The 15,935-nt window shown below is 42.9% G+C and overlaps 1 protein-coding gene across 2 annotated transcripts in view; it reads right to left on the bottom strand.

Annotated features, from left to right (window-relative positions):
* jarid2b (jumonji, AT rich interactive domain 2b) overlaps positions 1-15,935 on the bottom strand; it is a 105,670-nt gene that overhangs the window by 50,351 nt on the left and 39,384 nt on the right. For both annotated transcript variants that reach the window (XM_055017962.1, XM_055017963.1), the window contains exon 2: positions 6,351-6,477. In XM_055017962.1, the coding sequence (XP_054873937.1) occupies positions 6,351-6,477 (127 nt within the window). The remainder of the gene's footprint in view (positions 1-6,350; positions 6,478-15,935) is intronic.

Raw genomic sequence — 15,935 nt, 5'->3', positions numbered from 1 at the left:
GCGCACACACAGTCACACTTTCTCATTACTGCATAAGCACATGGGCCGTTAGGTTTGCTCGCACACGATGGGCAGGTCAGCACCTGAATGCGGAGGTACAGTCATCAGGCACAATGCTGCGGTCAGAAAGTTAAAAAGAGCCGGCACGATGAGTAAGCTTGTTGCATTGCTGGCAATGGCTTATGTTGGTGTTGGAGAGCCTCTAAGTCTATAGGCCTGGGGTGAATCACTGCCTTACAATGTCTTGGTTTGCACGAAAGGTTTACATCCGTATGCCCTTAATGAATGAAGAGTTTCGCTTAAAATCCTTTGAAGTTTCCCTTTCAAGTCAAAGTTACCAAAAGAAAAAAAAAACTCATGGCAACAGGGAATTCAATGGAGCTCCAATTCTTTCATATTTTTTATGGATACATTCCAAGTTTGTAAGATTTCAGAACTTAATATGCAACCACGAAAGGAAATAAAGTAAAATAGAGACATTTGCTTATTAAAGCTGATACAAAAATGGTGCAAAAGAAGTCCAACTTTTAGACAATGTTTTGCTAATGAAACTCACACCACACAAAAAACACAACTCATTAACTTTAATTGTGCTTAGAAAATGACTGACGCATAATGTCCCCAAAGCATGGAAAACAAACAGGCGAGAGGCCCATTTTTCTAGTCCCTCTTCTTCTCTTTTCCACTCCCTCCCCTCCGTGTATCTTCACCATTTCTCCAAAGGGTTGTTTGACATATGCTGGTTGCACATGAGTGCCCATCTGAGGGGCAGAGCTGGGAATCCTGGGAAAGCAGAGGGCTGGGGATGGGCAAGTGTGGCAGAAAGGCAGGGATCCTGAACTCCAGCTCCAGGAGCAGCAGCAGAGACGCCATCCCAATAGCTGGTCCTATGGGGGGTGGGGGGCGCTAATCAGATTTAGACGTGCTTAACTAAGCCCATCGCCGTGCTACGTTCACCTCGATGTCTCGAGAGAGCGGGAGGGAGTGAACGGAGGTACATAGCATAACATGGCATATCACAGGGCTGAGAGGAGCCTATTAGAGAGAGCTGCAGTAATAAGTACAACTATAGCAGAGTAGTCATACCATGGAAAAGACAATAATCTGGGGCAGAAGGTGCCCTTATAGATTCTTTATTATACTTATAAACCCAGGCTGTATGTGAAAATGAGTGCAATGCCATATCTAATGGGCAGGGAATCAAATAAAGGTATGGAATATAGCCACGCTTAAGTGCTTACTTGCTCTTAAGTTTGCAGATATAGTAGGAAGTAATCTGCCTTTTGCCATCTTTATGTACAGTTGAAATTCTGAAATCTAATACAAGATGTATATTTATCTTTCTCTCTTTAGTAAATAAGCACTAAAATTCTGTGCTATGCCCTTTTTTAAAGCAATCCTCTATCCCTGTTTACAATTAAAATTGCTAGATTAAATAAAAAAAGAAACAATGGTCAGTTTCATTTCAGGGAAAACCCCTCGTAGCATTCATTTCCAGACATCTTTTCAGAGTAGAAGCACGTGCTAAAACTGACTGCCTGGCAAGATGATTCGAAATAACCCCGAATATATTGTTCTTCCCTCTAAAACTGGACCTCACAACGCAGCATGACACTCACCACAAGCCAGAACAAACGCATACAACAATGTGCAGTTCAGAAACATGGCATCTGCTTTGTGAAATTCAAGGCCATAAATCTAAAGCATCAAAGTCAGAATTGGGATCCTGTAATGGCTGGAGCCTGCAAGGACAGACCAGATGCAATCTCTTTCACTTGATATGATTTCTGATATGAATTCTTTGAACTACTCTGGTTCTTTCATTATTATCTGTTTATTCCAACTTTTAGCCTTCTCTATGTGCTGGTACACCTTCATCTGCCCTCGTCTTGTCTGCCGATGCTATCATCACAGAGAGAGAGGTCCCACACAGTGCTACAGACACCACAACTGACACTCCGGCCATGCAAGGGGCTGGCAGCAAGGGAAATACAGACAGATAGCAGAGTGACAGCGGAGTGAGTGCTGGAGGAGAGGGCATGACGTGCATAAAAACGGGTAGGAACAGCGAGTCCTGAGACGAGCAGACAGACAGGAAGAGAAAGAGAGGGGACAGTCGGAGAAATGGGTAAACAGAGAGCCCTCTCTTCAGCCCCTCTTGGTATTTGGCGAGCAGCCAGCTCCTCCATCAACAGCACTCAGGGAAATGGAGAGGGAGGAAAGGAAAGGATGGGAGGGGAGACGCACTGAAGAATACGGCGGAGGGAGATGGCGAGGTAGAGACATAGCTACAAGGATACGGAGAACAGGAGAGGGACGAGTGGGAAACAGGATGAAGGGAAGGGAAGGGAGGGAGAATGGAAAAAGAGGAGAAGGAGGGAGGACGGGTTTGGGTGACAGATACTGTAGATAGTTAAGACAGATGGGGCAGAGGACAGGAAGGACAAAATGGAAAAGAGGGAGATGGTGAGAAAGAGGGGAGACAGAGACAGATGAAGGAAACAGGAGGGAAGAAAAGGGCTTGGGAGAGGGGAGTGTGGGTGTGGAGATACATAATCGAGGAGATTGAGCAGCAGGAGGGAGAGAGGAGACAGGAGCTTGCAGAGAAGGCAGTAACCAGAGTCCTATTGATGTGTAACGAAATCCTGCATCGGGGAGAGACGAACCGAAGGACAAACGGATGGAGGGGAGATATGGAAGAGCAAAAAAAAAGGAGATGAAGAGGAAGAATGTGGCTGCGGTAGAGTGGGTGAGGGATGCGTGGGTGAATGAGCGGAAGCTGGGATGCAGAAGGGCATAATGTCATTTGTTAAATAATGCAGGGAGCAAGCGTGAGAGGCAGGAAGCCTGATGGACACAGAGACGGACCGCTGCCAACAGCGAAAGGTAAAGTGGCAGGGGAGATGGCATGATTGCTGGTTATGGGCAGAGAGAAGGCTGGGTGGGTGGGGAGATAGACTGACACATGCAGCTGAGTGACAGGCTGCCACACCCCCCTCGAAAACAGATAGCCACCGCTGCCACATGGTGACGGAGACGGAAGGAGAAGAGGGAGGCGCTGGAGACGGATGGAGGTCTGTGGGGAGGGAAAGATGGATAGGTAGATGCCTGAGGAGGAGGAAAATGCTGCTTTATAGAGGCTTAGAGCCACGTATTGCTCTGACCTCCTTCAGTCAGATGACACCAACTTCCCAAAATGGTGGATGCATACATTTAAATATATCCAAACACAGAAGGCCCTTTCTAGATTAGGATCAGATAATACAAGAGCTTCAACAAACATTTTCCTGTTATTCTTTCAGCGAGAACCAACTAAATTTTTAATAATCAAAGTCATTTTAAAGCTTAAACTGCAAAAATTCTGTGGCCATCTTCTCAAATGTGAAGACTTTAAGCCTATAGTGTTGACAAATAAAAGAAATGCTGGGGAGTACTTGATTTTTATTTTTTTTAATTCTGCCATTTTGGAAAACAAATAATAAACTAATTAAAATTGCTTGTTGTGCACAACAGTCCAAATCCCAAAGATATTGTACTTATGATGACATCCGGCAGAGAAAAGCAATAAAATTTAACATCTGAGAAGCTGAAACAAGTAAATGTTTGCCACTTTTACTCAAACAGCCATTCAATATTACAGTTTCCCTTGATTTATTTTGTGCAGATCAAGTAAGCCATTATGCGGTAAATCATTTCCATACGACAATTATCTCTAATCCATCATCTTCTAAAACTCTCCAATATATCTTATCTGACCATTTATATTCGTGCAGGGTCTGACTCTCCAAAATGGCTGAAGGTTTCACAATAGTGCCTGTGTAAGACTTAAAACTGTGGCACATGTCTGGCCCCAACATAAGCCCAGACTCTCTAACCCACAGTCCTCTAAAACAGCAGGGGCTGCCCATTCAGGATGTAGTGCATGCTGAGTGTGATCCTCCAAAATGGCTGACAGTTTCACCACAATGTCTATGCGAGATGGGAAACTGTGCCGCTTGTACAGCCTCCAAAGCCTTGCTAACCCACGGTGCTCTAAAACAGCAGGGCCTGTCTATTCAGCCCGGCTCCCTTTTGTGTCAGCGTGGGCTGCTGTAGTTACCCCCGGTGCGACGGGCCGCCGACGCTTTCTAATGAGTCATTTTTATTCAGGCGATAAGGTCAGCTACCCGCGGCGGCTTAAAAGGCCCTGAGGAGCTCTGGAGTGGCAGCGATGAGATGCCAGACAGACGCATGGAGACGCACTAGCTATAAAAGAAGGGGAGGGGGCACTCGGCACAGGCACGGAGAGAATAAATAAAAGGTGTGAAAAAACATCTAATAAAGAAAACATGACAAAAATGGAGAAGGAGAAAAAAAACATTAGGTATAAAAGATAAGCTACATTTCAAAAGAGACTTCCCTCCTTTCTGTCTGCCTGTCTCCCTCTCTGCGTAGCTGCAAGACTGGAAGACTGGGCGTGAACTTTCAGAGGCTCTTTTTCCCTCCTGGTTCCTTTTCTTTCGGTGTCTGGCTTGTGTTAATGTCAACTGAGAATAGCTTCTGAGGCACGTGTGAAGTTCAAATCTCCGCTGTTGGCTGGCTGAGGGCTTTTTTTGTGCGGGAGCACCAGTGTCAAACAAAGACATGGTGGCAGCTCGGTTCAAAACAAGCTGTTCATCCCCCAGTGCTCTCACTCTTCTTGTGCTGCTTCAGGTTTACACACCACAACACACCAACTGTTATTGTAGCCGGCTTCCACCTGGAATTGGATTTCTGTCTAAGTAAGCAATTTCAAGTATCAATTCCTGTCGAGGTTTCTATTAGCCCATGTTTTAATGAGTCCTGACCCCAGGGTGCGTGTAAATGTCCACAGCTAGAAAAGATTAACAACACTTATACGCATGTTTTCTTATGTGTGGCACTGTGGAAGACCTAATCAGAGTACCTCCGTTTGATGCGCAAACAACATTTGAGAAACAAGAGGGGAAATACTTTCAGTTCAAGGGTTCCATTGAGGATGTGACACTGAACCACTGAAGTGAAAGACTGCAACTTGCTGTCCACTGACCCACAGCTTAAAGCAAATGAGATTCTTTGATCATCTGCTCGAAGATCATCTGACAAATCTGGCAACTCTGACGTTAACTCCACAAAACAGCAGTTTATTTACTTCTTTCATTTAGGCAAAATACAGTGAAAGTTCTCAATTTGTACCCTGTAAAGAGAGTAATTTTTTTGCATCCCTTTAAATTCACTTTGTTGTAAGGTAAGTAAAGATCAACAAGTGCAGGATTTGAGAAAAATAGATAGCTGCTGCAAATTCTGCTAAATCTAAAATAGCCTTTTGAACTTATAGGGAAGGAAAATGTTAAAATCTCTTAAATTTTGGATGAAGTTTCAATTCACAAAAGCCATACATCCAAAAGATCTCAACTTTAAGAACAAAAAAAAAGGAAATGGTGTGCTCACACCTCTGGCTTCATTTGTATTCATCAGAATACAGCATTTCTATATTCTTTAAATCATGCTGGTTGCTGCCTCTTTCGTTCAGTTAAGCTGCTGTTACATAGCACACCACAACAACAACACACATCAGTGCTGAAATCAGACGGAGAACGGGCAAAGGACGTGGAGGAGGCGACAACGAGGACGTACAAGCTGTATCTCCCTTCTATCATCGTGGACAATGAAACGGACGGGCTAACAGTCCTGGTGAGAAATTAAGGGGACGTCTGTGAGTGTACTGTTGTGTGTTTCAAAGAGAAATGGCAACAGGATTTACTCATTGGTAACATCAATGGCTTTCAGTAAGTTTAGCCAGACAGAAATGGACCCAAGAGTGGCAAGAATAAAGATGGAGGGCTTGTTGCTTTAATTAACAGGTGGTGCCACTTTGGTCACAGTACCATAAAGGAACTTTTCAGCGCTCTCATATCAAACTGTTAGCTGTGGAGTTAAGTCCATTCTCAGTAGGACATGACATCTGAGTTGCTGTTTACATTCCTCCCTCCGCTAACCTGGCAACTGTGTATGAAGTCATCCATTTTATTTGACTGTGCACACTCATGTTTTCTTGTATTATAATCTTGTCAACTTTTAACAACTTTCATATAGTTGAGCAACTGTTTACAAAGCAGCTTCCCAGCAGAGATTATTAAAGTAATTATGAAGTAGTTTACAGTTGTGTGTCATTGATTAGAACAAATCTGGTGTCAGCTTGCTTTATGAGCAAGCATGAAACTTTATAGCGGACATCTGCATATACTCATCTGGCACCTTTACCAGTGTCTACCCCAGTAAACGCATAAGTGTAAGGTTCAGTTATACAGTAAAACATGTGCACAAAAATTACAAGCATAAAATAAACTTACCGTTGGAGTTTGTGGTTCCATCGCCATCCAGCTGCCGTTTCTGTGCAGTCCTAAACTCCTTTAGGGAGAGGTAAAGCACCTTTCGCATCACCCGCTCCTCCGACCACGGGATCCCATCACTGTCATCCTGTGAAAATACACAGCGAGGGAAAATTGCTCAGTATAAACTATTACCACAGACAGAAACCATGGGACACCTTTACAATCGTTATCTCTGTTTCTGGACTGGAAAAACATTTTCACATAAACAATGTGAATCCTCACATCATGTTTCAAAAAATTAAATCTAACTTGGAAAAAGAGACAATGAGCTGCAAGTTAATATAGAAAGCATGTTTGCAAGTTGAGCAGTTGTTTATGATGACGTCTTTCCTTTGTTTTTGTTGCCTGACAACAGCGTTTCCAGAAAAGTGTGAGCTGAGGTCAAGGTCAGGAAGTGTTCACGGTCGAGTTATGTTGAGATGTCCAGAACAAAACAAGCTAATGTCAACACAGTCTGTAAATTTTCATAGTTTCAGCCAAGTTATTCTCAGTACTTTTTATGCACTATGAAAACCAAAAAAATTGTCAGGAGAAACATTTGTTCAGTCCCCAACAATAGCTGCATGAAGCATTTTAGTAGTCTGAGGAATGTGGAATATAATGGATGTTTTTTATGTCATGCATTTGTCATAATAGCAATAAAATACAGGCAGCAGAAATGTGGTAAAGAACATGTCATATTGATGTCACTGTGTAAATGCACGAAAAGTTATGTAAATAGGAAATTACAACAAAGTTTTCATATAACAAGGAACCCCCCTACATATTGTTTTGGTTGCATCCGCCATTTCTCACTCTATAGTGACATTACCATGCCACAACATTAGCATAACATAGCATTAGCTAGCAGCTAGACAGAGGACAACACATTAGCATAACAATACATAAAGGGCTGCCTCTCCTCACAATGCCATGCTAGCAGAGTGTTATAGTGATGAATAGGTAGGAAGCAAATGAAAAAAGCATCATGGGACTGTGAGTTCATGTGTTGCTAATCTCTCCCAGTGAGACGGAGACAAAAGATGTTATTGTCAAAGAGGTCACCAGAAGTCACACACACTCTCATACATAAACAGCACATCCTTCTGCGAGACGTGGCCTTTTTCTCCAGTCAGTCTCAATCTGAGCGACAAACGCATGACGGCAGAACGTACAGCACATCAAAGCTGCTGTTTATTCAAAACACTCTACTGCTCGTATTAAGAGTTTTAACAGCTTATTAGAAAAATATTCCACTGCACAGAGCATTGTTAAAAGGGTCTTCAGTGAGTGTCCAACAGCAATAACCATACTTCTCTCCCCCCTTGCTGCCTACACTCATTGCTCCAGCAGCTGTGTTTGATGTCGAACAACGCTAATGACTAAAGGAAATGAGATTAGGACATGAGCAACAACAAAGAGGTATTAATAAATAATGGAAACTGGAAATAGCTTTTCTCTAGTCAAGCCATGGGGCGAGTGGATTTCAGCTGCTGGGTTTGAGAAAAGAAAGCACTCTCTGCCTCGATACCAAAAAAAAAAAGCTAATATATGCTAATTATTTGAATTAAAAGCCCATTTCCGATCCTGTCGACTCATCCCGGCGAGCACACTTCCTTCTGTTTGGGTCAAATGTAATGTAAGAGGCAGACGTGAAAAGCAACCTGTGTGGGAGCGCAGTGTTCTGATCATTCAGTTGACTCAGATCATTTGAGTTGGCTCAGCTAAGTGGCTGGCGGACACCGCAGTGACATCAGCACTGGCTGTGTGCATTAAAACTCTCCACCTCAAACAAAAATAATTACACCAAGATGTTTTATCACCGCTGTAATAACAAGATAGCAGTCCCAGCATTCCATTAAAAGCAAATGCACTCTCAAGAAAGAAAAAAAGCTAAACAAAAGCAAAAAAAACAGCAGAGCTGAGATGACTGTAGTCGAGAAAACACAAAAACCGAGTCTGTGCGTCAGCCTGTTTCTCTGTGTTTGTGTGTGAAAGAGAGAAAGTTAATATCATCCTAAAATTATGCATTCATCCGCAGTCAGTGAATAGAAAGCCACTGAAAGTATTTTTTTTTCCACTGCTGCTGATTCTCAGCCTAAGATATTCTATTCACAAACAATAAAACGCGAAAGCTAGAGATGATATGATGGAATAAAAAAAAAATGTGTTGTCTGATCAGCACAGACAACTCGCTGCTAATTATAGCAACAACACAACAGTGTGTGTACAAATGTGTCTTTGTGTTTATCTCAAAGATTTACGGTTTAAAACGCAAGCTTTGCCTTGCTGCTACTTAAAAAAAAGAAGTTGTGAAACTGTTCATCATAGTTTGGGTTAAAAGTCAGATTCAACTTCATGCTGTCTCATCACTCACTGTATAATGTCTGATTCAAAGTCAGAAATGATCTTACAGTGCTTCTCAGTAGGTTAAATAAAAGCTACAGGTGGCTTGCGGTGGTTAGTGAGTATGATTTAGTGTCTTAAGTCACTGAAAACATCCTGTAATTAAAACAAAACTGGCATCACTTCACTCACTAACTCTTAATGTTTTCCGGAAACATGACAATATTGACACGTCTGAAGATTGTGCTTGTTTACTATGCTTTTGTGGTTTTGTCTCTTGAGCAGATAAAAATATGTTTTTGCACTGTTTTGATTTCCCAGGTCTGCTCAGGGACCTTGGGGATAAGACCTCAACAGAGCTTGAGGGGAGGTGAGGGGGGGCAAGATATTAAAATCTGTGTGTCTGCACATGATGGAGCTGATGGGTGACAGCCATGTCTGCCTGCATACAGTACGCATGCTGGCACACACACACACAGACACACACACACACACACACATATATAAGCTAGAAGACCACTCTGTGCACTGATGCTTTGCAGACTGTGACAGAGGTTGATAGGGTATGTTTTGTGTGTAACGCGCAGTCCCTCATTACACTGTCACTTGCGAGCGCGCACGTACACACACAAGCAAGAGAGGTAGTGCAAGTATTCAATTATGCCATTTTCTCCTGTAGTTAATGTCATCTAATCCATTCCCCGCGTGTGCATGTGTGTGCACGTGTGCAAAAGCCTGCCAGGTAAGCACCAATTACCTAGACAGCTCACTAGCATGCTTGCCCTCATGGTGAGGCACTAGGCCAAATGTACTCTGACACACACGGCACTGAGACGGTATATCTCAGGGTTACAAACACTCTCACATATACAGCTTCTATGGTATCTCTGGCTGACATACAGAAACACAAATCACAGCTGTGCCCAGAAGGGAAAGAAGTCTTCCCTCTAAAAACTGACCTTAAAGTTCGTCTGCATTTCTTTTTCCTCTTACTTTCTCTGTGGTTTCCTCACAGTAGTTGGCAGCGTGCCACAGATATTTCCTGCGCTATGTACACATAGCGACACAGTCTGGAAAAAAACGGGGGAAAAATGCTGACTGACTTTTCATCTGGGAAAAGAGCGACGGCTAAAGCTGTGCTCTGTTGCACCTAAAACCTCGCCGATACTTCTTTATAACTTCACAAGTTCCAGTAAATGGGCTTCAACAACCGTTGCTCAACTGCAGGGTAACCATTTGTCTGACCTGTGAGGTAGTGTGCCATCTGTTTTTTGCCAACGTGTTCCTCTCCCTTCACTTTCTCAGCCACAAAGCCAGCCCCTGCTTTAGCCTGTGTTCTCTGGGTATTAAAATCGAGAGGTGATGGTCAGCAGTGGCTCGCAAAATCCTTCCAAAGACGTTCACACTCTGCATGCTAGAGGGTGAGTGCAGCATCATGGAGGAAGGGAAATATCTACTCCAAAAAATAAAGCAAGAAAATGTGTTGCAGCTTGGCTTCTCAGTCAAACGTTGCTGTGCATATGTGTGTCTGTGCTTCAGAGGTGCTGCCAGATCTCTTCAGAGACAGCTTTTACACAGAGAGCTACCTGGCACTGACACACACATCTACACCCCGACCAGCTCCCACCAGGCTAGTGGAATTCCACTAATGAGCGCTGGGACCTTTTCAGTGCACATGTGCGCGTGTACAACCAAGAGTGATGCCTCAGGAACATTGTGTGCCTACTGTCACCCAGCAAACCCACCCCCCAACTCTTTGGAACACACAGGTAATCTGTCCTGCAAACACAGACAGATACCTTTTTGAGCATCCATAGGGACACTGCGCTTGAAAAGTATGCCATATAAGATCAATCCATGTCTACTTTCCCTGCCTGCCATGTCGCTCTCACTGCCAAGATATGTAAAGTGCAAAGACATATACAAACATCTTATCCTATCTTACCTGCTGGGCTTCTTAAACGCTTTACACCATGAAAGCTCTCCAAAAAGATCAAATGCAGGGGGAGAACATACTCGTACCTTCCTTGCATGATTAGAATTCTGCAGGCTTTTGTGCTTCAAAGTATAACAAATCTCTTAACCTGCATTTTTTTGTTGTAAGATTACTCTGAAAATATGCATATTTATATTTGTTAGGGCAGCGACAGATCCAATTTTCACAACAACAGAATAATTACGGCCAACACAAGTGAATAAACAGCATTGAGCAAATGTTAAAAAGCTGACTGCAGTGTGCCAATGGTAAGACCTCAAGACTCCGAGCAGGATCAAATCTATCAGTGCATCTGTATCTGCTCATTAAACCGGATGAAAAGTGGAGACGGTTCCACTTCATAACACCCAGCCTTGCTCAAATGATCAGCTCGGTAAAGGCAAAGGCAAACTCAATAACCCCGATGCCTGACGAAGAAACAAGCGGATATCAATGGCAGTGTGTAGCAGTGGATGCTGGAGAAAAAGACCTTGGATGGAGTATTAGACAGCAGGGAAGGTGGAGAGGCAGGGAAAGATGGGGAGGATGATGAGAGCTGAAAGTCCACTGAAACTTAACAATCTCATTATCTGCATCAAAATCAAATCTGACCGTTCATCTGCTCAGCAGAGAAGAACGGGGGAAATACAGATTTCCTCAGAGACCATGTTTAAATCCCGTACTAGAATATTATGCACAAACAAACAATGGATTAATTTCACACAACAAAACCGTGTTGAACACCAGCCCAGGCTGATTTTATTACAAGAGTATAAAAATACCCATGTGCCAAAAATTCAAAGCTGTACTTCACCAGTATTTTGTAAAATAGTTAGCGAAAAATGTGCGAGAAACCGCATTCCCTGAAAAACACACACTGCGACTTTAAGAACATCAGAGACTCTGCATGTTATGCTCTGGGTCTGTGTAAAAGTGTGACATAAAGTCAAGCTAGGTCACTGTCAGTTAAAGCATCCCAGTGCTGACTGTACGGCAGAAAGGGAAGCCACTGAACAAACAGCAGTGAATACAGGCCTGTGGAATATTTTGCCATAATTGTTTCAGTTTTTGTTAAACAATTAATTATTCAAAACGTCATTCTGGTATAAACAAAAAAGGCAAGAAAGCTATCAAAGCTGTCAAAATAATCAAATTTAATCCAACACCACTACTGTATGAACAAACTGATTTGCATTTTTGCATTTTAATCCACTGCATGCATACATTCTCATACTTGTGCAGACTACATATAAATATATTTCTGTGTGGTGTGTGTGTGTGTGTTTGCATGCACTAGCTGTTCTAAAAATAGTGTTGCGCTGCTGCCGACTGTGCGGATGTCATGGCAGAGGAATGTGGGCCAAGCGCCAGCTGCGATCTGCTCTACAAAACTGGCCCAAAATCTGTTATTCTAACACACATTTCCTCTTGAAGGAGCGACGGAGAGATGGATGGATAGATCGATGGAGGAGAAATGTTATTTTAACAAAGCCTGGGTTATTATATCCAGTAGTCAGGACAGTCCCTACCACACTACAACCACCACTCTCCCTCTTCTTTTCCCCCACATCTTGATCTTTCTTGCCAACACATGGGCCCCAGATGACTGGCTGCGAGGATACGAACGCTCAGGGTTCACGAGCGGTGCAGTGTTAAAAATTATTTAATTCCCAAACACATCATTGTAAGTTCTCTTAGAATCATGACCAGCCATTTGTGGATTAGAAGACATTTATGGCATCATGATTATGGCCCTGTGGAGAAACAAAAACATCTGCAAAGTATTAATGAAAGGATTGACAATGCCACAAAAAGTCCAAATTATGCCCACTTCAATATTAAAGGGCTCCTCAAAACAATTCTTTGAGTGAAAGAGACATTTAGAAGTAAGAACATCTAAGCAGCATTTCTAAGCACAAATGACCTCTTTTGAAACTAAGTATTTTCAAGCCCACGGCTCAGTTTTGGTGTAAACAATGACAGCTGTTCCCTAAAAAAGCCCTGATCCCTGAATCTGTATCCGCACGCTCTCCAAACGTCTGAGGTAGCTGCTAAAACCAGGCCAACCCTCCCCAGCAATGAAACACGCGTTTTCTCCCAAAATTTACATTCCAGTCCTAACTACATCCTGGTCCCCACGTCCCTTATAGCTTCAAGTAGACCGGATGCTTAGCTCAGCTTGGAGCGGAGAGAATAGGCAAATGGAACAAGGTTTTCGGGGTTGCCGCGGACAAGAGGCCCTATATAATCGCCTCATTACACCACAAGCTCACTGCATTGGAATGTGTGTGTGTGTGTGTGTAGCCACAGGGCCTTCCCTTTAAACTAGTCCTGCTGGGATAGCCCCAACAGTTACAGAGCATTTCCATTTGTAGAGGAGAGGAGCGGAATGATACAAAGGCTGAAAGGTACCTCCTGCAAAACAGTAAACATCCTAAACCGCAGTATTTCCATAAACAGATAACGCAGTTGCACATAACTTTGTGGAGCATATGCAGCAGACAAATGTTGCTCTCCATTAGAACAATGCCTTCTCTCTGGCCACAATGGTCTGTCCTGCTGAGCTCAGTATCAGACGCACACCAACCTCCTGCGTCTCCGCTGCCAATCATATCAGCTATCTGCATTTGCACGCTCACAGCGTCTGAATCTATCTGAGCGTACATAAGTGACAGACTGCCAGCGCCATTCAGCCCTGTCGAGCATAAAACGCTATCAGGCTGGTAAAAGTAGAGCAGAGAGAGAGAGAGATGGAGTGAGAGAGACCGCTTTTAAACACAGACTGTGACTAAGTTTATTTTGATGGAAAGCAATAAATGTCACGGAGCTTCAAAGACATCAGTGTCTGAGAGCACATCTACATTTAAGCTGGCTGAACTAAATTTTGTCGATGATGAGTGTTTCATCTCATCTCTGCAAGTACCTCTGTTCTTATTAAAACGCCAAAAGAGGTGACTCTGGTACTGGCCATGCACAGATGACACAAGAACAGTCACTGAAAAACAGTAGAACATATTTTTGCTTCTGCAGGGGCTTTTTGCTATTACAGGTTATTGCAAGCAGATTACAATGATTTCAGCATGAGAAAGTCTTGAATTGGGACCTCATCACAGAGCAAACTGCTTTCAAGAGTTACCAGGGCATATAAAGCCTGCAAAGCATTGTTTTCATCGTTTCTTCTCTTTTTTTCTCCCCTCTGCTCTGTTCCTGCCAACAGCTGTTCTGTATGCAATATGACAAAGTTCCTACACAACTGCATTTTCTCCCTACACACTATAATGCCAAATAATTGTTGTCAGATTAACACATTCTTTTTTTTTAGGGGGAGAAAAGTGTCATTTTAATCTGGACAGAGAGCCAAAAGAGGCAGAAAAGACGTTTACATACTGGCTTAGTGTGTCTGTGTGTGAGCAGAAGATATCCATCTGGCTGCATAATGAAGGTTTAAATTGACTGCATCGCCCACCTACACTGGCTATGTGACCAAGTGACCCCAGTTCTGACCCTTAACCTCAAACACACACAAAAGACTCCAAACGCAAACTTGTCTGTTCACTAGAAGCCCTTCAGTAGAGCAATACATTCACAAATACTGACTACGGTCCTGACTTTAAAGCTGTATTTCCTACATTTGGTGTTTAAAGCTAGAAAACAGAGTAAAATGTTGGATAAAAACAAGAAGGGCCTTGCTAACCTGTACTGTTATTTTTTTATGGAATATCCTGGAACCCTGACTGTGTTTATAGCAGTATTGACAGATTACCCAACATTACATGGAAGGAGTTTAAGATTCTCTTCCGGTTTCAGTGCATGGTACACAGCGCCAGAGGAGCATTACTGTAAAAAGCCAGGCTCAAAGCAACCATTTCCTGTTCACTCGGTACCACAAAGCCAAGAAAAGGCAGTGGAATTGTTGTTATGGGAATTTCAAGTGTCTCTCATAAAGTTAAATGTTAAAGTAATGGCATGGTATCAGCTTTGCAGTGGTGTCTCTGTCAGTTTCACAGCCTTGTTGCCATGGTTTTTAGGGCTCAGCTGAGGAAAATTCTTCATACTGTGAAGTTACATTTGGCAGGTTGAGAGTGCTGAGCCACGTCTGGTCTTACAAAACACTAAAATACGGGCCTCACGGTAGAATCGTGTGTTAAAATATATTATAAAGGAACCTTTGTGTGCGTGTGCGAGTGCTGCCTCTGATCTGACAGGTTGCATAACAAATGGCTCTTGTTCAATAATAACGCCGTCGTTCAACCCACTTACCCTCCAGCTCTGTCACAATATCATTTTCACTTTGGCTACGTGCCGCTGACCAGGGGTTTGACTCTTTGCAGGCACAAGCACTCACACAAGCAGCTCGGTCACATGGACAGTAAGGTCTGATCGACGGAGCTCCACAACATGCATTCATTCATCATGGAAGCAGCGGCAATGGCTGCTACATCTATCTGCCACTCCCACGGGATCATGGGAAGACCCTGCTGTTGATCCCACTTAACAAAGCTGCATTTCTAACCCTCTGACTTCCACACACAGGCTGTACTGGTCAGAGATAAAATCTGAAGTATGGCTTATTAATCAGTCATAATAACTGTATTTAGCATCAGACAGTTAAACAAATGTGCTTTTCAGATATGATACTAGAAGAATTATTCAGTCTTCTGTCACACATATGTACATGATGAATAACTAAAATCTTCTAGATACATAAAGTTCTGCTTTACAAACACAGCCACATTTTTGCTGTGGAGCCTCAAAGACACAAACTAAATTAAAATAACATTTTATTTTTAAAATCAAAAACTGGGAATAAACTTTCTCGGGTCATAAAATTAGCCAGGCACACTGAAGAGTTAGTCACCTGTTGATCAGAGCAACAAGAAAAATTCTAAAACTGCACTCTTTCTTTCTATTAAATTTGTTTTGCTGAAGTGAAATATTACCAGCAGCTGAGCTGCAGCTTTTCTGGCTGCCAGTTGAGAAGGTTTGGCCTTTTAATGTGTCACTTGACACATTCCAGTGTTTAGAGGAGTGTTGATGTTCATGTTCTCATTATAGGCTAAAAGATCTTATGATTCTACTGGAGTCAAAACATGCTAAATACTCGCTGCAGTGTGGTTTGTGCAAACAAATCCACACGAGATATGTCTAAAAGCATATCCAAGATACTGTATATTACAGTGTGCAGACATATTGTGCCACAGAGCTGAAGACCTTCCCCTCCTGCAAACACAAGAGAGGAGGGG

The sequence above is a fragment of the Amphiprion ocellaris genome, chromosome 15 (genome assembly GCF_022539595.1).
Source record: "Amphiprion ocellaris isolate individual 3 ecotype Okinawa chromosome 15, ASM2253959v1, whole genome shotgun sequence".
Taxonomy (NCBI): Eukaryota; Metazoa; Chordata; class Actinopteri; family Pomacentridae; genus Amphiprion; species Amphiprion ocellaris.
This window is presented reverse-complemented; position numbering and strand designations above follow the sequence as displayed.